Below are 24,667 nucleotides of genomic sequence, written 5' to 3'. Positions count from 1 at the left end.
TAAATACACTAATTGAGAGGCAGGGTAATTTTCTCTTGTTTTTAAGAAAAACAGAAAGCTGACTTAAACCACCACTATCGAAGTATTTGTTTCCGCAAATAAACAAATGAAACGCGATAATGATGTCACAAGAACGACCAAGACAACTCGAAACCCATGGAAGACTGATTTGTTAGCGCATTTCATCTTGAATAACTAATAGCACATCCAAGCATGACTTTCAGACATTTAAGCAGTACGTCTACGTCGTAAGTATGTACATATATATCCGAACAATAAACAAAACACGAAGCAAAGTATATGGTGACTTTTTTTTGTGTGAGGGTTACACAAAACCGTATTACATTAAATAAAATATAATAAAGGAGAATTGTTTAGACTATTACGCGTTTGAGGATATATACAGTGATGCTAATGTAAAGACATTTTGTTTTGTAGTTTAAAAATGGGTAAGATAAGAAGGAACGACGACTTGTCAGCAAAATAACAATTCAAAATCGATAAAACTAGGGCAATATGTGAACACAGATTTACATTGAGACCTTTGAAAAAGTAACAGGAGAACACATGTTCTTGGAGACACCCGATATGTGAATCTTGGCCAAAGCCAAGTAATGTCGCGTCCTCTCACCGAGTACTCAGGAGTGAAATCAAAACCAAGTAATGTCGCGTCCTCTCAACGAGTACTCAGGAGTGCAACCAAAACCAAGTAATGTCGCGTCCTCGCACCGAGTACGCAGGAGTTACACCAAAACCAAGTAATGTCGCGTCCTCTCAACGAGTACTCAGGAGTGACACCAAAATCAAGTAATGTCGCGTCCTCTCACCGAGCACTCAGGAGTGACATCAAAACCAAGTAAAGTCGCGTCCTCTCACCGAGTACTCAGGCGTGACATCAAAACCAAGTAATGTCGCGTCCTCATACCGAGTACTGAGGAGTGACACCAAAACCAAGTAATGTTGCGTCCTCTCACCGAGTACTCAGGAGTGACTCCAAAACCACTTGAGGCATTTTAATGAGCATAATAAAAAACAGCGTGACATCAAAACCAAGTAATGTCGCGTCCTCTCAACGAGTACTCAGGAGTGCAACCAAAACCAAGTAATGTCGCGTCCTCGTAATGTCGCGTCCTCTCACCGAGCACTCAGGGGTGACATCAAAACCAAGTAATGTCGCGTCCTCTCATCGAGTGCTCAGGAGTGACATCAAACCCAAGAAATGTCGCGTCCTCTCACCGAGTACTCAGAAGTGACATCAAAGCCAAGTAATGTCGCGTCCTCTCACCGAGTTCTCAGGAGTGACATCAAAACCAAGTAAAGTCGCGTCCTCTCACCGAGTACTCAGGAGTGAAATCAAAACCAAGTAATGTCGCGTCCTCTCATCGAGTGCTCAGGATTGTCATCAAACCCAAGTAATGTCGCGTCCTCTCAACGAGTACTCAGGAGTGCAACCAAAACCAAGTAATGTCGCGTCCTCGTAATGTCGCGTCCTCACACCGAGTACTCAGGAGTGACATCAAAGGATATGTGAATCTTGGCCAAAGCCAAGTAATGTCGAGTCCTCTCACCGAGTACTCAGGAGTGACTCCAAAACCACTTGAGGCATTTTAATGAGCATAATCAAAAACATCGTGACATCAATACCAAGTAATGTCGTGTCCTCTCACCGAGTACTCAGGAGTGACCCCAAAACCAAGTAATGTCGCGTCCTCTCAACGAGTACTCAGGAGTGCAACCAAAACCAAGTAATGTCGCGTCCTCGCACCGAGTACGCAGGAGTTACACCAAAACCAAGTAATGTCGCGTCCTGTCACCGAGTACTCAGGAGTGACATCAAAGGATATGTGAATCTTGGCCAAAGCCAAGTAATGTCGAGTCCTCTCACCGAGTACTCAGGAGTGACTCCAAAACCACTTGAGGCATTTTAATGAGCATAATCAAAAACATCGTGACATCAAAACCAAGTAATGTCGTGTCCTCTCACCGAGTACTCAGGAGTGACTCCAAAACCACTTGAGGCATTTTAATGAGCATAATCAAAAACATCGTGACATCAATACCAAGTAATGTCGTGTCCTCTCACCGAGTACTCAGGAGTGAAATCAAAACCAAGTAATGTCGCGTCCTCGTAATGTCGCGTCCTCTCACCGAGTACGCAGGAGTGACACCAAAACCAAGTAATGTCGCGTCCTGTCACCGAGTACTCAGGAGTGACACCAAACCCAAGTAATGTCGCGTCCTCTCACCGAGGACTCAGGAGTGACATCAAAACCAAGTAATGTCGCGTCCTCGTAATGTCGCGTCCTCACACCGAGTACTCAGGAGAGACACCAAAACCAAGAAATGTCGCGTCCTCGTAATGTCGCGTCCTCACACCGAGTACTCAGGAGGGACACCAAAACCAAGTAATGTCGCGTCCTGTCACCGAGTACTCAGGAGTGACATCAAAGGATATGTGAATCTTGGCCAAAGCCAAGTAATGTCGAGTCCTCTCACCGAGTACTCAGGAGTGAAATCAAAACCAAGTAATGTCGCGTCCTCATACCGAGTACTGAGGAGTGACACCAAAACCAAGTAATGTTGCGTCCTCTCACCGAGTACTCAGGAGTGACCCCAAAACCAAGTAATGTCGCGTCCTCTCACCGAGTACGCAGGAGTGACATCAAAACCAAGTAATGTCGCGTCCTCTCATCGAGTGCTCAGGAGTGACATCAAACCCAAGTAATGTCGCGTCCTCTCAACGAGTACTCAGGAGTGACACCAAAATCAAGTAATGTCGCGTCCTCTCACCGAGTTCTCAGGAGTGACATCAAAACCAAGTAAAGTCGCGTCCTCTCCCCGAGTACTCAGGAGTGACACCAAAACAAAGTACTGTCGCGTCCTCTCACCGAGTACTCAGAAGTGACACCAAAACCAAGTAATGTCGCGTTCTTCACCGAGTACTCAGGAGTGACACCAAAACAAAGTACTGTCGCGTCCTCTCACCGAGTACTCAGGAGTAACATCAAAACCAAGTAATGTCGCATCCTCTCACCGAGGACTCAGGAGTGACACCAAAACCAAATAATGTCGCGTCCTCTCACTGAGTACTCAGGAGTGACACCAAAACCAAGAAATGTCGCGTCCTCGTAATGTCGCGTCCTCTCACCGAGTACGCAGGAGTGACATCAAAACCAAGTAATGTCGTGTCCTCTCACCGAGTACTCAGGAGTGACTCCAAAACCACTTGAGGCATTTTAATGAGCATAATCAAAAACATCGACATTCAAAACCAAGTAATGTCGCGTCCTCTCATCGAGTACTCAGGAGTGACATCAAAACCAGGTAATGTCGCGTCCTCTCACCGAGTACGCAGGAGTGACACCAAAACCAAGTAATGTCACGTCCTCACACCGAGTACTCATGAGTGACATCAAAACCAAGTAATGTCGTGTCCTCTCACCGAGTACTCAGGAGTGAAATCAAAACCAAGTAATGTCGCGTCCTCTCATCGAGTGCTCAGGAGTGACATCAAACCCAAGAAATGTCGCGTCCTCTCACCGAGTACTCAGGAGTGACACCAAAACCACTTGAGGCATTTTAATGAGCATAATCAAAAACATCGACATTCAAAATATCACACAAAGAAAAAGATCATGATGGCGAAAATAAAACTTTCCATAGAACATAGACAGCAGTCACATTCTATCAAAATAATCAAAATAAGGTAAAAGGTATTCGATGCAAGCTCTTGAAAACAGATCAACTGCGATATGATCCCATCAATAAATAGAAAGTCGAAATCGTAGTCGAGATTGTGTTCATGTGTCTCGTCCCATAGCCCTGATAAATCTACTCCACTTTGCTCAAAGTTAATCTGAAAGTGGAAATTTCATTATTTATTCACCAAAATGCAACACTATTAATGAGTAATTCAAGACATACACGGGCGTAAATCTCACAAGTACATATTTTCCTATGCGTCAAATATATTACATAGAAGCTTTTTAAGTTAACATTATTGCAATTTTCGAAAACCACGGAATTATTATCGAAGTCCGTGCTAAAACATATGTCCTGTGGAAGTCTTTTAAATATTTACTAAGAGTGATTTGTTTAAGTTGAAATAGCTTGTTTCATAATTGTTGTAATATAAATAAAGTTCATATGTTAAGTGAATCTTATAATTTTCGCTGCATTATTATTTTAACAAACATTTCATTCCGTTACCTGATTATGTGACACGTTTAATTGCTATTTATAGAATACTGTTTTTTTTACCACGTCTGTTTTCAAACAAGAATTAACTAAATCATTGTCATAATTACGTAATACAATTAATTAGTCGCACGGTGACATCTAAAGAACCTTTGTAGCAGGTGTTGCTCACCTGTCAATCAACGACGCTAGCTTGGGTCGCGTGACCCTGAGTAGTTTTCAGAACTACGATCAGAACTTAGACGGGTCACTGGTACACTGTATATCCTTCAGATTGTCTTCTAACACTAAGGAGAAAGCAATGGCGACCACGGTAAATGATCAGGTATGTTGGTTATTTTATTATAAGACGGTAAGAACATATATGTGTATGATGCATAATTATATGTAAAAAAATCATTGATCGTATGTCTGGGTTTTTCATAAGCTGCATGAATGTTGTCGTATCTAGATATTGAGCAGATCTCGTAAGAGAGTTAACGTATGTTTACAATTTCATATCACTACTCCAAAAAGTACTCTGAATCACCTGCCCATCATAACTAGCGCCTTTGTTGTCTTATCCTTTCGCTTTGGAAACAATTAAATATCTTTAGTTTAATATCATTTATATGCATCATTTCATTAAAATTATATGTAATTTTTATCATATTATACATGCTAACTAAATGGTATGGATATAGATTCACTATCTCGAGTTTAAAGTGGATGCTATCTATCATTTTGACAAATTCGTATTTTGTAATGTCTCAATGAACAGATGATAAATGAAAAGATATAATAAAAAAAACAAAATGGCATAAATCGGCCAGCACATGAGTCGAATATATTTTTCTCTCGTAGCGCGAACACTGAGACATGTGATCGTAGTTGATAAGAATTTAGGGATGTGTACGTTTTCATATTTAGCGTTTTTTCCTGACTTTAAGTATGTTGCCATAATTCATCTTCATTGGTATGTTTATCAATATTTTAACAGTATTGGACAGAGATATTACGTTCCGAGTCTGTTTTGAACGACCTTAATCGAAACCTGTGTACAACCATGTATATCGTGCACATTCATGTAGACGCATATTGATATAGTATTAACAAAGTAGCCTTACTTAATTTTTAACAGATACCTGTTCGATATCATTTTTATCACGAAGTGCCAACTTTCATCACAACTATTTAAAAACGACACCATCACATGGGTAGGGTAGAGGGCTCAAATGACATTGAAAAAAGAACAAATTTATAGGAAACCATTTCTTTCTTATCCAAATAGATAAATATTGAACAATCTGCAATCGGATGCTGTGACGTCACAGTCTCGAACTATCCTTATATTCAAATCTAACTTTCATCCGCGAGTAGTACTCACCACTTCCCTTTCACTAGTGTATTTTTAGAGCGCCAACTGAGGCCAAAATTGTTTTACTTGATTGAATTAAGCAATGAAATAACAGATTTTACAGTGAAAATATAGTTGACATTTTTCTCCTGTCACAAATAATATTTCACACTTAAATCGCATGTTTTTATTGTCGTATTTTTCAAGTCGTCATTTCCGTATTGCGTATCGGGCATTCCATTACCATAGTGTAAATTATTATATTTACATTTGCATCGCATTGTCACTATATAGCCTATTTGAAAGCTGTGTCGTTGATGGGACTTTAATTACCATGCATCACGAGACACACTTCTTAGCGTATTAATACAACACTGACAGGTACTACAAAACCAATAAAAATAAACATGACGGCTGCTGAAATATCGCTTGCAGGGATCAATCTAGGTTTTAGGGGAAATTACCCTTTTTCAGATTTGGGGAAAATTAGAAAATTTGATACATGTGTGCAGTATATTTCAATTTTTAAACAATTTTAAGCTTAAAATTGTAGATTTTTTCGGTAAATTATGTGGAGAAAATGTGTATATGCAGTTTTATGCATTTTTACTGTTGAACTTTAAAGAAAACATCTACTGTATAGGGGGAAATATTTTGAAGAAAAACGGCTATTTTCTTGTTGAAATAGGGGAATTTCGAAGCACACGGGGAATTTCAAAGAACAGCGGAATTTTCTTCTGTAGGGGAAACTACCCATAAACGGTAGTGAATTAAGTCTAGATTGATCCCTGGCTGGGCATCGTGAGATTTGACAATGCCCGCATTGTAAATTTATGTGCAAAATAAAAAATAAAATAAAAAACACTTTTATTACATCGAAAACAAGACCAAAGTCTGCCATATCGTACAAAATGCACATCGGTTGAAATCACCAATGCCGGCAATGGAAACAATTTTAACGCTCATGCAATTTATCAGAAATATCGTCTGTTACACTGCACTGATCAACAGGGGTTCGTTACAAATGTCTGAAATACACATATTATATAGACCTACTGACACATATTTTATAGACCTACTGACACATATGTTACAGACCTACTGATATGAGTCACAGCACACATAAACATGTCAGACGTTTGTAACGAACCTGTGCTCCGTCGCAAGAACACTCACTTCAAACGCTATGTTTCACGCGTCTCGCATCCACCATTCCTCAGTTTCACAGTAATCACAGTAATCTTCCATCATTGGAAATCCCGATAGAGATTGTTGCGATGCCTCTTCTTTTTGTTTTAATCGCGTTAACCTTAACGCCTTCACTTGCGGTCGCGCGCATGCTTAATATGTAAAGTTTATTTACAGTTTATGTACACGTAATGTTCACTGTTTAATAAAAGGAAGCACTGAATTTCCTGGGATTAGTATTCCAGTGCTTGTTCAGTCGATGCTTAAACGTATTGATGTTTTCTGCGGAAACTACTTCCTCTGTAAGGTTGTTCCATATGTTGACAACTCTGTTGCTGAAGATGTTTTTGCTGATGTTTAATCGGAATGCTTTTTTGTAGAGCTTTTTAGAGTGCCCCCTTGTCGGGTTTACTTCCGGTCGTGCAAACATGTCGGGCCGTTAGTTTCTGACGACATGTCAAATAACAAGGAGTTATGGAATCTACCGACTGTCGTCAGGTTCCCATACAATCAACAAATACATTCACGCCTGGATTCTTCACAAAATGAGCAAAGAGAACAGTTCAAATTAACTTCCAAAAATAACTCCCTCGTGGAGGGCAAGGTCGGATTTACGGTGTTCACTGTATTTGTCCATGCGCGAAATTTGTTCCGGGGAAAAATCGAAACAATTTCAAATATAACTTTCAGCTCAGAGTTCTATTGATAAACTTAAATCACCCTATAGACATATCATAAGCAATTGTACTGATACTGAATTGTGGAATAGAATTGAAGTGTTTGTTAAAATTTAAAAGTATTACTTTGTTTGCCAGTCAGCACGCGACAATACGCTGTTCAAACTATTGAACGAAATTGTGTGGACTGTCGAATAGGCGGGCATTTTTAATTTTGAATATAAATTATAAGTAAAAAACGAACATAAGAGGCAGAGAAAACGTAAATATAAGTATTGAACTATTTTTTTTATGGTATTTAGGATCTATTTGAATGACGCAGCTTTGCAAGCAAAAAAATCATAATGCGCGAGCGCTTATTATGTTTGCTTGCAAAGCTGTGTCATTCAAATAGATAATAAATACCATACAAAAACAGTTCAATGCTTAAGTTACACCGGGTAAACAATAGTACACGTGCGTGACGTGATATGTTAACACCCGATATCGAGACTTAACTTGGAAATGTGCTTCAGAAATAAAGCTTATGATACAAAGACATTAATTAACTCACGGGAAAACACTGACATACGATCAGACGATTTCAAGAAGGTCGTATATGAGGCGCATGGAATGCAGACTGATGTGATTTGTTTACCAACCTCACCTGTACGTATCACGTGCTAACAGTAGTTCACAAGCTCTTGGTCGCTACGACTTTTGTTGTCGAGCGAGTTACGCTCTGTCAGATAAATCGGTTCACAAATGCAATTACAATAACTCTGTGAAAATAGTGGTTTGTAAAATATCAAGATCCCTTTAAAATGCAAGTGCATGTGCGTGCACGTAATAACAGCATACCATATGTACCTGACATGTTAATATACCATGCGTAAGCAGGCTATGGAATGATGTCCAAAGTGTATATGATTGAGAGTAAATTTGTTCCATAAAAGAACAGTTAATTGACAAATAAATATAGTTATTGAATTTATTTCCGTCGTTTTTGGTATATTAAATAAAATAAGTGTCACTGTATAAATTCTATCCCTCTGCCAAAAAGTTCCGATTTTTTTCAAGGTAGACAACTCTAATCAGGATAAAAAAAATGTATAAATAAATTAATTATAAAGACTTTTTTCACTCTTTTTGCATGAAACTATGTGTCCTGTTTCCTTTTGGCTCGTATTTAGTAACTTTTATCCATATAGTTTCAATAAAAATGGCTTTTTGTAACACGTTGTAGATATTTTATGATAGATACAATATTTGTAGGGTTGATTAGCAATGTTTCTTTTCATTATTTTATTGTTGTTATAGTTTTGAACAAAGCCACACGCTCAAAAAATGTGGAAGTGTTGAATTTGACAAAAAATGAATTTTTCGGAATTTTTTACCAAAAAAATCACAGTTTATCGGAATGCTTAGATTTTCATAAAATTATCTCTCCATGGTGACATAACCATCATGAGAAACTTTCATTGAATTCTGATGGCTAACTGCGAAAGGGTGGAGCCTCCTTAACCATCCAATCTGAGAGCAGGTTTAGTGTGAAATAACAATTATTCGAATCTGTTTATAGAAAAGTATCTTTAATATTTCAGCAACTTCCTCAGTCCGCAAACCTATCGACAGAAAATGCACCCGAACCCTTGTTCGATTTAGACCTTGACCGGAAGTATATGTGTCCTGTATGCCTTTGTGTCCTGAAAGATCCTATGCAGACCTCTTGCGGACACCGCTTTTGTAAGGCGTGCATAACGGGAACATTCGCCCTGCCGACGTAAGTATGTAATTGCAAACTGTCAATAACTAAGATAGAATATTACCTAAAATCAACTAAAATACTGTTTACTTCATGCGTGGAAATGTATCCGATAATCCACAATTAAGAATAAAATATCACATGATCGCATGCATGACCTTAACGGTGACAATTAGTAAACCAGATTATGATCACATACATTTGACCGATGAAGATAATTGACTAAAGACATCACCTAAACGTTCACACGTACATGCAATCAGTTCACTGATTGTGCTATATGATGATCGCCTGCACAGGTGATGGTACAATGTACTTAGAGCGAATAATTAGATAACTCAATACGCGACCTTTTGATCGCTTGTCCGAGATGGCCTTACGTGTATAATATATGTTACTCTTAAATGTTTAATAAATTGCATGACTGTTCTACGTTCAAAAAGAGCATCACATCGCCATTGTATTGGGTCATTGGAAATATTCTATTTGGAATCGCCAATTTGACGTAAGATGGAAAGTTGGATTTTCAGATCAAAATTAAAAAGGCTTCTTTGTAGAAGCAGTTGGGCACATGTAAGGAAACTATTGCTAAATATTGTTTTACTGGAGCGTTTATAGTCTGAGACTGTTTTTCGCGTTTCTGTGAGAGCTATCTAGGATGTTTGGATAGTGCAAGCGATAATTAGCCTTTGGTATTTGTGTTTGATTTCTGTATACGCATGCCATACATGAGTGTATATCCGCGTATTTGTTTTCAACACTTGGAGATGATGTGTTTACTGTTATTTTCTATTTGTCTATCACTTTGTCATTTTAGAGTCCGAAACAACACCCGGGTACCGTATTCCAGGTGTCCTGTGGATAACACGTACTTCCACATCGAGAAAGAGGTAAGCATAAATGTCGTAAAAACTACTATTTTGTTCTGGTGTTGTTAAAACTACTTGTAATAGACCGATCTTTTGGTGTGGCCGTTGACATGATCCAGCTACGCACTATTCTTGTTCAGAACAAAGATATGTGTCTGTAATGAAGTTTGACGTAGGATATTATAATTTCTACAATACAAGCATTGCAATGCACTATACAGGCTAATTCTAATGAACTGACGGTTCCCGTCCGTCCGGAAGTCTGTCTTCACCATGTACATTGTTCAGAAGAATTACCAGTTTCCAAGTTACTACATGTTCCGTATACATTGTAAGTCCGAAGTGATGCCTGTCTCCTTTGCCCAATGACTATTTTTTACAGGCAATGGGTATATCGGACTAAGTCAGTATCAACTAAACTTGGCTTATATACTGTATGCTACTATATGTTTTCAAACTATATTTTTAGTATTAGGTATAGTGATCTTAGTCAGGGCCGAGACTAGTGACTTTTTCCAGCTTTGTCAAAAATATGACCTCATATTAATGACTAAACGTTTCTTTTCTGTTGTCAGTTATTTCCCGACAATGCCATCAAGCGGGAAGTTCTGTCATTAAATGTCCGGTGTCAAAACGTCCTAAATGAATGTGATTGGAGCGGAGAACTCCGGAACTACAGCGAGGTGAGTGGACAGTGAGGGTTTTGGTCATTTAGCTATCGTGAATATTTTTCTATATTTATTTTTAGGGAAAATGATTTCATGAGACCGAGATTTCTTATAGTTCACAATTATCTCGAACGCTGATGTGTAATTAGTCGGTCATGTAGATTATTGATTTACATAACAGTCATCTTGGAAATCCAAGGATTCCTCTGCGGAGTATAAAAATTTAAAGCAAAGCCCTGGATTTCTAGGATGAATACCTGTACGGACGGCCCAATGAACGACATTGGGCGTTACTATTTGTTATATTACATTACATGGGTGGATTTGGTCGAGTGGTTAACACTTCGGCCTTCCATGCAGACGGCCGGGGTTCGATCCTCGAAGTCGTCGTACGCATCGAATATCAGAGAAAGTGTTTTTCTCCTGCCAACACAACTCCAACAACCCAGCTTGAGTATAAAATGGTGTGAGGTGGATGTTGCAGTATCTGTGATGTTAGCATTCAAGTGAGGTGGCACTTTAAAGGGGCATCACGGTGAAGTAATTTCTATGCCTTTTTTTTCAAATACTACATGAATATATCAAGTGAGACTCCTTATGGAAAAAAACGATCGGAATTGACTGAAATAGATTCATAAATATTATTAAATCTAAGATAATCATCGGTATTTCCACCTGTCTGACCAACGTTTGGTTCAGGGATTTCCCTTTACGAGTGCGTGCGCATAGCACACAATTTCTTTGTAAACAAAATGACTGTCCGTGTGAAGTAAGTGAAAGAAAAGTGTTGTACCGTCACAGCTACTACGCGAAAAAATGCCAAATGGTCGAAAGATGGCGCAAGGAGTACGTTACGGAATCGTTATTGCAGGCTGGAAGTATTCAAAAGAGAAAATAATTGTTTATGTTATGAATAAATATCTAAAACTATTAACCTCGGTAGTATCTTTGTCCGAGTTTGAACACAGATGAACTCAGTTTAATATGTTAATGGACATGTATCGGAGAGAGGTTACTTTGTGTTTCTATAATTATACAGTGGTTTATGCGAAAGGATAAGTGAATGGTTAGTTTGATTTTGCCATGAGGCCCTCCAAGGGATAACTGTTGTGATGGCCACGGCGTATTCTGTTCTCTCCTCTGTCGGTACTCGGGGTCCTTTTGAAAAAGGATATTAGTCTCGCGAATATTCCTTTTTACAGAAAGGTCAAATGAGATACGTGCGCTATTAGATTAACATAATTTATAATATAAATAAAAAATCGTATGATTTAATTATATTGCTGAATTGAACGATTTTTTGTTGTTTTTACATGCAAGATTTAAATTAGTACTAATATGAATAACTTTTTAATTTTTCAACAGTTCATGTTTTCATATGATGTTGACTTAGAATGTATGATCATGTAACAACCTTTTCTCTATAAAGATTTAATTTTCTACTTCAGATAGAATCGGAATACGTATTGAAAACAGGGGGAAAACATTTGTTTACAATGTAAAAATGACGCGTGCTGCCGATAACTACGACTTCTGTTTCGGACTAAAAAGAAATGATTAAAGAATAGTTGTCTCAGCATAAAAAGGACCATTTCCAAGAATGCTTTAATCTATGTAAAGTATTGAAAAAATATAATTATCAAGTATCTCAAAACGTTCCATACCTGACACATATTATACATGTACACGTAGTGGTATTGCTATACAGTTTAGTGTGTGTGATGGCTTAGCTTATATGACTTACCAATTATAAGTGTTAGCGTATGGAGACAGTGAAAGTAGGAAAGAGAGTATACATAAATGAATATGCATGGTCTAGAAAAACAAAATGGCCAAAGACATTGAGTTGTTCAATGCAATAAAAAAAAAAAAATCACAAACGTTTCTCTTTTTTATACGCGTGTATTTTGTCATTGCATATATGCATTTTATGAAAACATTTGAAAAAGGATATTAGTCTCGCGAATATTCCTTTTTACAGAAAGGTTTGTCCCATGGTTCAAAGAGTGTTTAGCCCCGTACCATATGTACCGGTCACATTCCGGTAATAAATTCAATATATATTTATATATGTTTACTTTATGTGTATGCCAATTATCATTGTTGATATTTAATTGTAAATGTATAACGGGAGAAGGCTGTGATAAATTGTAAAAACTTGTGCCCCATCCCTTGTTCAATTTTATTGGCAACAAATATGTTTAAAGCTAAATAAATTTAAATTCTGAATATTGGCAAGAGTGCAATTAATTCTGACGATGTATAATTACTGTTCAATGAGTTTGAATACGGACTTAAAAATCATATTACTTGGCGTCATAGTGCGGTAAGAAGTTGCAGTTTCGCTCAGACCACTTGTGTTTACTGCCTAGTCAGGTGACGTTATCGGCGCTATTTTAGCAGGGCTTTCCCGAACAATTCAGGTGGTCAAACTGGACATCTGAAACGGACTATGAATATGGGAATAGCGAGGTAACATAAGTGGAAGTGCATGCAATACATACATTCATTAAAAAAATATGACTCTTCACGTGATGTTCCTTTAAAAGATGCCATTGGAAGCACGGTCCCACTAAAACAGAACACAATACAGATGTAAATCTCAAGCACACACGCAAGCATACACACATAGGGAGATATTAGCCAGGTGGCATAGGACTAGTAGTTAGCGCCTGATAAGGCAGCTCCTGCGAATTCCTAAAAAAAATGAATTAATAAATGTATATGCTAGTTGTATTAATTGAATATCTATATACTGTAAAGCGCTTTAGAGTGGCTTATGTTGTATATTATTCTTATTCTTATGGTGATGTGGACATATTACGTGATTGATTGTTTCAGCACGAGGAGCAGTGTAAGTACAAGGTGATTGCCTGTGAGAACGGCTGTGGAGTGCGAGTGATCCGCCAGGAGATGCCCCACCACCTGGAGGGATGCTCCCTCAGGATCGTCTTCTGTCCCCACTGTCAGAAACAAATGACCCACAACATCATGTCGGTAAGGATATAAACTATCAGAGTGTTACCAAATATAAACTTCATCTACATGCACTGTATATGGATGGAATACGTTATCCATCAAGACGTACAGGAACATTTTTTTGCAGCAGAGTTTTGGGAGCGAATTGCGGCATTTGACTCAGCGATGTAGAACCGGGCGCCGGGATCATGAAACAATCTTAGACATACATATTTTGCTCAGTCAATCACTTATGATGTCACTTTTCATGACGTTATCTGTGATTAGCTAAGTCAAAACAAATTTAGACTTAAGATCGTTTCATTAACCTGTGTCCTGATGTCGATTTATTTTATTTTATAACAATACGGAATCTACAAAATACGTATTTGGTTTTCGATGTCTAAAAATATGTTAACACCTCTGGTTTTACATCTGAACAAAAAATCCATGGTTGTCTTGTGTCCAACTTATGACCCGTTTTCATATTATCCGTTTTGTTGCAAGGATGTCAAAAAACCATGAAACCATGTCTTAATCATAACATCTCTCGTAAATTATACGCGTATCTATCGTAACTTAAGAGTTACCTCCCATTGAACGGTCAGCAAACGAGTTTCGTTATCTTTTTGCTGAGCCTCCGTACACCGAATCCCAGTCCGATATTTACCCTCGGAGTAATATTGATCGCCCGAGTCTATATATAGAAATGCCCATACATACTTCTTGTATGATTTTTTTATCAACATAAAAACACCAGATCTAGTGTGTCAGTTATTACTATTCTCAACTCTTGCAAAAAAGCTCACTAGAAACTCAGAAATTCTCACATTTAAATATTTTCTACCTCTATATGCAGTGTGATAAAAGAATGTTCACACGCGTTATTTCTTTATTTCTAACACAGAAACACGAGGTGTTGGTGTGTCAAAACTTCCCCGTCCAGTGCTTACAGTGTGGTCAGGTTGGGATGAAACGCAAAGACATCGGCAACCACATGAACAAGGAGACAGGAGATTGCCCCATCACCATCATTGATTGTCCTTTCCGTGTGTACGGCTGTCAAGTTACCGTAAGTTTCATGGAGTTGAGTAAGACAAAAGGAACCCATTACGCTTTACACTGGGAAAATTCAATGTTTCGGAAGTCTATTTATATCTATTGAATATTTGGTAGTTTAATCTATGTTAGACTATTCATATGTATATGTAGTTTCCTCTTCAATATTCTATGAGCTAGCTACAGAACCATGAATAATTGAATCAGTTTTCAAGTTTTGGCACTAAACATTTGTGATTATTTTCCGTAAGGTGAACACTTCAAAAAGTGGCAAAATGCATGATAGATCCGAAGTTCCAAATCGGTAGCTTAAATTTTATATTTGTCAGAAAGGTCAAATATTCGAATAATTTGAATGTGTTGAGAAAGCAGTGTCCCAACTTCACATTGACTGATAGGTTTGTCTGTAGAAAAACTGATACTTTTATCCACATGATATGTATGAGCCATATACACGTACATAAATAACAGTAGTGACCTACCAACAGCTGTACATTTGAGGTATAGCACATGCCCTTCTTCATGTAACACTTGGGAACTCAACAGCCCGCATTTAATAACGTGTGCTATCTGAGACATTACAATAAAATACATGTTGGATTGTGTATGCATTTAAATAAATAAAAATAGGTACGTTTGATATGGGGATGCCATTACTACAGTAGTACTAGCACTGCTCTTAATATCAGTACTTTTATGTTGTTGCTTAACGTAAAACACCTTTTAATGTCAAAAATTAACATTCTCATGTATGATTGATTTCAAACAGTGTATTTCATGAGTAAATAGTGATTAAAAACTATATATATATGTTTGCAGACCACGAGACTATGTATGGCGTCCCACTTACAGGACAGCTGTCATACCCATCTCTCTTACGTTATGGCGCACGTGCGGACACAGGATCGACATATTGCCCAGTTAGTAAATGAAATAACAACGATCCGTCAGGTACTTGGTCAGCAGACGGAGCGATGTCCTACCGGCGATATACACGGAAATGGACAAGACAATGATATTTTGTGATAAATGAACAGGTTTTTAACCTTCAATTCGGACTATCAATAGTGGGCACTTTTATGATACTGGAACATTTACAGAGATATTTTATTTTTATTTTAGAGATATTTTTTTATTATCAGTCAGGCACACTATTGTGCGCAACAAGAGGTCATCATAAAGTACAATATAACAATGATATGGTTGACCGTAAAGCACTCATCTTACTATGCTAGCGTACAATAATATAGTGGAAACTATTACACTCCTCATACAATGATAAACACACTATTACACTGTTCATACGTACTATCATACCTTGTTATAATAGACAATATAACGCACTGCTCATGCAATGACACTCATCATACACTGTGATATACATTATTACACTCATTTTACAATACTATTACGATGGTATAATACATAGCAATACATTTACACATACCGTTCGTTCACACAGTGGTATAGCAGGCACTGTTGCATCCATCTTACAGTACAATCCTACAATAATATTATAAAAGTATTACACATATATTACTCGCACTCCATGATACATATATTATAGATAGTATACCACACTATACAGTGCAATCATACCATGGCATAATAGTGACTATAATACTCATCATACCATATAATATTACAAAGGTATAATAGACAGTGTTACAATCCCATCATACAATACTGTAATAGACAGATAACAAACAAACCATGATAAGCAAGCTGTAACCACACTCATTATGCAATACAATTATGTTAGGTTTAGCAAATGATCAGTAATATCTATATGTATACAAAAGTTTACAGTTTGATGTGTGAAATTCACATATTATTTTTTAATTGTCTTTCTAGTAATTGTATGAACAGCGATAGATTTGATAATATTCTAACATTACATATTGATATTAATCCTTTCATTTTATGAACAGATGGATTAGAGGTATAATAAATAGGTATATATTTTCTGCGGATTTGACTTACATAATCATTTGAACATATAAACAAATAATGATACTCGCTTACAGCAAAGCGGACATATTCTGCCTTCACGTGGTGTTCTAGTCCATTGCCCAGTCTCTATAGGCAGAGATGTATTACTGGTTCTGAACTTACAGATAGTTATTCTATCTTTTTGTAAACGACACTACTAACACAGTTACATCACGGTAGTGAATGAGATGATTAGGGGATTATGTCGTACAGTTACCTTGCTATCAAAATATCTTTGAAGTGAACCAGTATACAGCTACATTTTTTTTTATTTTTTCCGTTGTCATACAAATATCAGCAATATCTGGTAATGAATTCTATCAGTCCTAACTTGAAAATGATAGGATTATTTCGAAAATCACGAATACAAATTGAAGGTGTTTTTTTAGACAATTAAACTGTCTTTTTAGCAAGCTGCATGTACTTCGGTCAAGATTTACTGACCAAAGAAACGTTCCGATGAATGATTATTTGTTAGATTAATTAAGAGCATTTAAAATAGATACTGTCTAGTGTGACGAGTGAAAATCAGTCTTTTGGGGACATAAAATAATTCGGGAAAGAGGGGGGGGGGGGGGGGGGGGTATTTTTATATCTAAATGCATGTAACTGCAGCTAGAAAAGGATTTAATTCAATCGCCTGTAGTTGAATATGAAAAGTAAAGAAACAGACACACGATTGAGTAACACATTTTTATATCATTGCGGTACTTCAATGATTTGTCCCAGTTTAAAGAAATAAACCAAGTGCGAGTCAAGACTGTGTTTTTGTCATTAATGTAGTAACATGAAACCTCTTTAATCGTCAGCTAATGAATTATTCAAATTGCTTTTCGTTTGCATCCCCTGACGTCACAATCAATCTTATCACATTTTCATTTTGTGGAAATTAAATCAAAATACTGCATTTGCCATTTACTAACGTTTAACACAAAAAAATACCTGGTTCAGTGTCGTGTGTTAACCATTTCAATACACATCACGAAGAGTCGTAGTACAGTACCATACATACCAGAATGTGACGTCATAAAATACCATCTCCTTTACACACCCTTAAGGAAATCTGGCTCATGTTATTCAAAATAATTAACTTTTTATCATATATACATTTTTAGATGCATATGAATGTCCTCTTTCAATTAAAGCCAAAAATAACAAGGGTCATAGTGCTAACTATTTTAGTAGCAGCCTATTTTGGACATACTGTTGCGGCCATGTTGGTTTTGCACAATATACCCAACCCCACCCATTTTTTAACAATTTTTTGAAGTTGACCATTCATTTTAACTTTAACCTAAATATATGAATATTCAAAGTGAATAAAAAAAATGGCATGTCATAGTCGAAATGGTTTTTTTGATGACATTTGAAGTCAAGGGACGCTTGTGGCCAAAAATAGAATTTTTACTTTTCTAATGGAGTTTTGGTCGGGATGACTTAAATCTAATATCAACGATAAAAAAATGTTGTTTCTTTCAGATGTTAATGTTGAAATATAATTGACCCAGACCCAGATAAAATGGACAGATAATAGTAAATCTATGTTTAACATTCATGTTTTAAAGTTAAACAAATAACAAACATACATGTAATATCAAAAACCATACCAATTGTATTGCACCAGGAGGACATTTTGACAATTGGTCTCTCTTCAGGCCAAAATATTAAAAAAAAACACAAATACAAATGTTGAAGGACAAATCAAATCAAAAGGACTTTTTCTATAGCCAAATCCCTTAAGTACAAAGGCTGAAAAGGTAGACAATGCTTAGCATGTCATGATATGTACTAAGTTTCAAGGTGATTGGACTTTAATTACATCATCAAATACTACCTTGACCAAAACCTTGAAATGGACAATAAAAGCAATAACTCATACAAGGAGTTATTCTACAACTTTAGACTTTCTGAACAGCTAATTGCCATTATTTAACATTGTACACTTTACAGACTATTTGAAAGACATCGAAACATATTTGCTCTCGCTATTATCATTTTCAAATCAAAGCTTCAATCTTCTTACTCATATGTGGACCAGTCTTTGCTCTTACTCCTTAATGCTGTGTGTTTTTGTGTCAAGTCTCCAGAAGTTGTGATTTGCCAATGATATCATTGCATTTGATGTTTTTAAAAATATTTGGTATTAAAAATCCCTGCATTGTATGTTTTGAAAATCACATTGGAATTATTAAAATGGGTATATTTACTCGAATGTTAATCTCATTTCCTCAATTCTTCATTCTTCAGTAGATTTGTGTGCCAAGGTCTCAAGTGCATCACCAGTTTCCCTTTGCCTTCTATCCACCATTGCCTGACTAACAGCAGGTATATTGAGAGCTGTCAAGATGCTGTTTATTTGTGTTGTACCAATTCCAGCATGAAGCACACCTATAGAATTAATAAACAATATGAGTTATACCTGTAAGTTTGTAAATTTAGGGAAAATATAAACTTCTAATTATGTTATTATTAAAAAAAATCACTAGCACTTAAGATTATTTAAGGAAAGAGGTATGGCGGAAAACTGTCCATATTTCCCTAAGTCGGCATTTATGAAAACGGGAAAACAAATTAGGGAATAAAACATTTCGGGTATCAAAAATGCATACAAAAGATATAGAACCAATTGAATATGAATTTTTAAACTGTTGAGAAATTAGGTATTGCTAATATGATACTGCAAATATAGCCATATACGCTATATCTATGAAAGTGATGGGGTTTCCCGGACTTAAAAACATACTTTCAACACTTTCCCATCTGAGGACCAACTTTTGAACACACTTGTTGTGACCGTGATGTAATATGCAAAAACAAATCGTATTTTTACGGAAAAGTGCTCCTCCTTTGGGAAGTGCTCAAAAAATGAAAAACAGAGTTGATCCAGTCTCTCTAAACTGCGACAGGTGTTTCTAGGGTTAAATAAGTTTGTAATTGCCAATATCTATATGTTCTATGTAGCCGAATGTGTAACGCAGTTTACTTGTGACTAAAAAATAAACTGTGCAGGTTCGAATCCTCCCTCAGGTTTTTTTTCTTTTCTTTTTTAAATATTTAGGCATGTAATCATTTCCCTTAATAAAGCAATATTTTGTTTTTCAAATCGATGGAAAATTTTGTTTACATTTTAATAACATACCTATTGATTTATCAGTTTTGTTAGTAATAATTTCGTTACTATTTAGTGCGACATGCGGATTATCGCCCGAGACCGGATACTTTCTCAGAACTCATTCTGAATGCTACCGATTTACCGAACACAGGTAGTAGTGTTAAAAATTAAATCCGTTCAAAACTGTTTCGTATAGATTGCACGATCTTGTATTACATATAAGCGTATATTTTGTTATAAATCAATATAAAAAAACGTGAAATAATCATTGTGTTGAGCCTTTATCGTTAAACGCATGTATTAATACCCATGGCCTTAAATTCGTCTGTTTACAATAATCTATTCTTAGACAAAGGATTCCGATATAGCTACGTATACCTGTCTAAAAATACCTGATGACGCGTCATAACAGTTCACGGTTGGATGCGCGCACTAGCGTAACATAACTTTGGGGAAATAGGCATAGCAACCCGCCATACCTCTTTGGTGTACTCCACATCAAAGGAATATGATGCTATGACTACTAGAAAATAATTCTTATGTCTACCTTGATATATATGTTTATGTTTACCATGATGGTATCTAAATTTTCTCGTGAGATAATTCAGTGCCAAAATTGGTAAAAAAATACATTTCAGGGACAATAACTTCCTATAAATTAGCCATATAAAAAACCCCATTAATTTTGGTAAGAATAAGCAAGCAGATATTAGAATATGTTAAGCGGTTGACGATCATTATCTTTTAACCATAAAGAATATTGTATGCAACTAATATGTGGCGTTCTGAGCATGCAGGTTTAAAAAAAAATATGAATTTTAAGAATAGAAAAACTTTCTCTGTTCAGGGCTACCCAGGAAATGCTTGCAAAAATACTAAGTTCTGTTCTTTAGACCCTGTACCGGATACATAAGTCTGCATGTACATATAAAAAATATTGTGTTTTTCCCAATGCACATATGAATATTTTTTTTAGGTTTGTACACTTGCTTATTTTAAAGCTGTTTACCCATTATATGGACTTTCAGTATTTTCATCTATTATCAAAGTATTTTTAGCATTCTGTCAGCTATTTGATCATGTTATAACGAGAGAAAAATAACAGACATGGTACAAATTCGTATAGGATTCCTTCACCTTTCACTGCAAAATTGATAAAATATAAAAGACCCCCCCCCCCCCCACACACACACCCCTCCTCTAAAATACGACTGAAAAAGAGTAAGTCCAGCCTATTGTTTAAAATGTAAAGAACATATCAAACACCTGTTGATGCCTCTTTCCTGTTGGTAATTTGTTTGTAAAATTACAGTCTGTATTTAGACATGGTATCTTTAACAGTGCTCCATGTCCATAGTTCAGTACACAGGTTGTATGCGACAAAGATAATGGGTTGTTGCACATCTTACACCCAGCGAGACAATCTGCAAGAACAGAGAGCTCAACCACCCGCCTCCCTTCCCTCCAATCATCACTGTCTCCGACACAAACGTCTTTCTCGACAAAGGAAAGATCAGGCAAATCAAATGGAGTTGTGTTATCAGGGCGGACAGGGACAGACGAACTATATCTAGTCTTCTTTGGGTCCAACGCCTTACTTGTGCAGCAGATATATTTTCTCTACATTTACTTTGTTTTTCTGAACGGAAATACCCCCTCTTACGTGTCATTTACAATGTTCTGCCTCCCAGACGACATCAATAAACAAATGGCGCCTGACCGGAAGTTAGTCGTATAACTTAATAAAATGAAAATTTACTTAAGCAGTATAATAATATGCAGATAAAGGATATTCAAAACAAAAAATGCAGATTTCATTTATTAATCTGACAAAAGATTATGACAACGATCAGCTGACGATATTCGCGGCGCATTCAAAAACAGCCGAGCGAGCTTCCTTTGATTGCAGCGAATAGAAGCTACCATTATGATTGGTCAATACCAAAAAGTGATATTTTGATATTTGTCATAGTGTGAAAGATATCAGTTTTATCAAGTTGATAGAATCCGATATGTCATTGGCAAAAATGTAATAAATTTCATAACAAATTTCATTGTAAAAGTGCAGTTGCACTTACCATTACAATAACACTTATCTGCAATGTACATTTAATGAAATTACGTTATTTTTCAAACATCATTCATTACCAGTGCAAACAACATTTTTATTACACTTACCAATATGAAGCAAAGCTAAACATTGCATTTTATGTCATTAAGACTTCAGACTGTCGGAGAATAATCAGCAGTGTTTATATGAACAGTCAAACTTTGTGTAGGAGTCACTGTAATATGTACGTACTTACACATGTATATATGTCTTGTAAACTAGAAAATGAAGTGCACTTCTTTTTTCACTGTTCCCTTAATGAATCTGCCAGAAAAGAATATTTCCAAAAATGCATTCCTAATCACAATGATGTTACCTTAGATACCAATTATTTGACCTCAATATTATCTACAAACAAACAGTTTATATTGGACTATTGCTTATTCATTAAACAGTCTCTAGAACTGAGGAGAGTGGGCTTGCTGACAGTATAAGGTATGGACTTTGAAGCTAAACATGTTTAAATACAATTTTCTTTTTGAAGCTATGTTAATTTTGTTCATGTTACTGTATATTAGAAATATGAGCATTCACTTTGCGACTTATCTACATGTACATGTCTATGCATGTATTTCACTGTGTTTTTCTATTTTGCCTTCAAAAAACTTTGTAGTTACAAATGTGCAAATAAAATGTTGAATTGAATTGAACATAATACACTGTTTGTGTACAACACGTGTGTAGACAGGCATAGTGTACTGTATAAGGTGGCCTTGCTTTAAGTTTATGTGCTCAGCCTTGTTAGCTTTATGATTAAACTATCAAAAATTCATGTCCATATTCTGGACATTTAACGCATTTTCTTAGTCCTAACAGTCAATACATGGATACTTACATGAAGTTAAGGAGTATATGGATGTGGTTATAATATTATTACATGTACTTATAATGATCCTTTGGTCAAATGTTGCTTTCCTGACAAAAACAGCCATTGATGTTTTCAAGCAAGAGTTACACCAATGGTCATAGTTTACACTGTTATTCATACTCAGTTACAAGATTGCTTCCATCCTTCTTTACTTTTAGCAGAACTGTTAAGTCCACACCAAAGAGCGAAGGCGGAAAACTGCCCGTATTTCCCAAAGTCGGCATTTTTGAAAACGGAAAAAATCATTGACGAGGAAATAATTTTGAGTTACGAAAATGCATGGAATAGATATAAAAACTGAGTATGAATTTTTGAACTGTTGAGATATTCGGTATTGTTAATTTAATACTGCAAATATAGCCATATTCACTAATATCTTTGAAAGTGACGGGGGTTCCCAGACTTAAAACACTTTTAATACTTTCCAATCCGAGGACCAACTTTTGAATAAACTTTTTGATTCCTTGATGTAATATGCAAAAAACAAGTCGAATGACGGAAAAGTGGTTCTCCTTTGGGTAAGTGCTCAAAATAATGAAAAACAGGGTTGATCAAGTTTGTCAAAACTGCGACAGCTGTTTCTTGGGTTAAAACAGTTTGTATTTCACTTTCGTCTATGCCCTATATGTAGCCGTATGTGTAACGCAGTTAGCTTATAACCAGAAGACGTGAACGGTGACGGTTCGAATCCACGTTCAGGTACAATATGTTTTTAAATATTTAGGCATGTGATCATTTTCCTTGATTAAGTGATAAATATTTTTCAAATCAATGGAACATTTTATTGATATTTGAAAAACATACCTATTTATGTATCTTCTATCTATTTTACTTCTATGGACTCATGTCAACAAATCCCTGTACGCGTGTACAGTACAGCTACACTTTGTAGTTAAAACATAATTTTAAATGATATTGATGAATTGTTTTACCTCCAATTGGCTATAGTTTTTTATTTTTTATTTTAACACAAATAAGAGATGCCAAAATACAAAATATATGGGATTGTTGCGTCAGAATAAAAAAAGGCAAAGCAAAAAAAATAAACTGTTATTATTGCACGGATATTACGGAACATGCTGGAAAATGCATTGTCGAGGACAGTCTCATTTGTTTTAAATGCAGGAAGACACAAAGTAAGGAGTGAAATACACGCGTAAGACATGCTATTCGAAGACTATATGTAATTTTACAATTCCAAGGTGCAGTGCAGGAAGAACAAAATCAAGATGTGTGCTTTTTTAGAAAATAGGTTACGGCATGACGTAGGCAGTAGTAATGAAAATTAAATCCTTTCAAACTTGTCGGTAATGATTGTACGATGTTGTGTTTTATTCAGCATATCGCGAAATAAGCATTTGTCGAGTTTTTATCGTGAAAAGCAATGGCCTTGAATTCGTCTGTTTACAATAATCTATTATTAGACACAGGTTTCCGATAGAGCTACCTGTATACCTAGACGCGCGCACTAGCGGATCATACCTTTGGGAAAATAAGCAACCAGCCATAGCTCTTTCCTATACTTATATGTGCTTGTTTGGGTTTTTACATTGTACATCCCAGATTAAACAAATATATACGTATACCTTTGCATCAGATTGAAAACAAATCAATTTCTTGAACTTTTTAAGTTTTCATTTCCAAGGGGTTCCATAATTCCTCCTATAAACAGATGTTTATGTTAAATGCGGTGGACAAGTGTAACTCTATCACACCCTAATTGTAAAACTATGTTCATATACATCAATCACACATAATGTTGATCAAATAAATCTAGTCAGAAAAAATGGATAACACATTTTGTTTTGATTATTAACTGAATGGAATTGTCATAATTGTAAAATTGTTAACGTGTTGATTTCAGTGTAAAACCATATTTTGTTTTAATT

At 36.2% G+C, this 24,667-nt stretch overlaps 1 protein-coding gene across 1 annotated transcript; it reads left to right on the top strand.

The window, feature by feature from the left end:
* The first annotated feature begins 4,439 nt into the window (after positions 1–4,439).
* On the top strand, positions 4,440–15,865 carry LOC110449364 (TNF receptor-associated factor 6-B-like). The gene is made up of 7 exons (XM_021496191.1): positions 4,440–4,522; positions 8,982–9,160; positions 9,960–10,032; positions 10,587–10,694; positions 13,521–13,676; positions 14,545–14,709; positions 15,516–15,865. Exons 1-7 carry the CDS (start codon positions 4,499–4,501, stop codon positions 15,720–15,722), a joined length of 912 nt encoding a protein of 303 aa, XP_021351866.1. The 5' UTR covers positions 4,440–4,498; the 3' UTR covers positions 15,723–15,865.
* The last annotated feature ends 8,802 nt before the right edge of the window (positions 15,866–24,667 follow it).

The sequence above is a fragment of the Mizuhopecten yessoensis genome, unplaced genomic scaffold (genome assembly GCF_002113885.1).
Source record: "Mizuhopecten yessoensis strain PY_sf001 unplaced genomic scaffold, ASM211388v2 scaffold445, whole genome shotgun sequence".
In the NCBI taxonomy this organism is placed as follows: Eukaryota; Metazoa; Mollusca; class Bivalvia; order Pectinida; family Pectinidae; genus Mizuhopecten; species Mizuhopecten yessoensis.
Note: the sequence above shows the minus strand (reverse complement) of the source record. Positions and strands in the feature narration are given on the sequence as shown.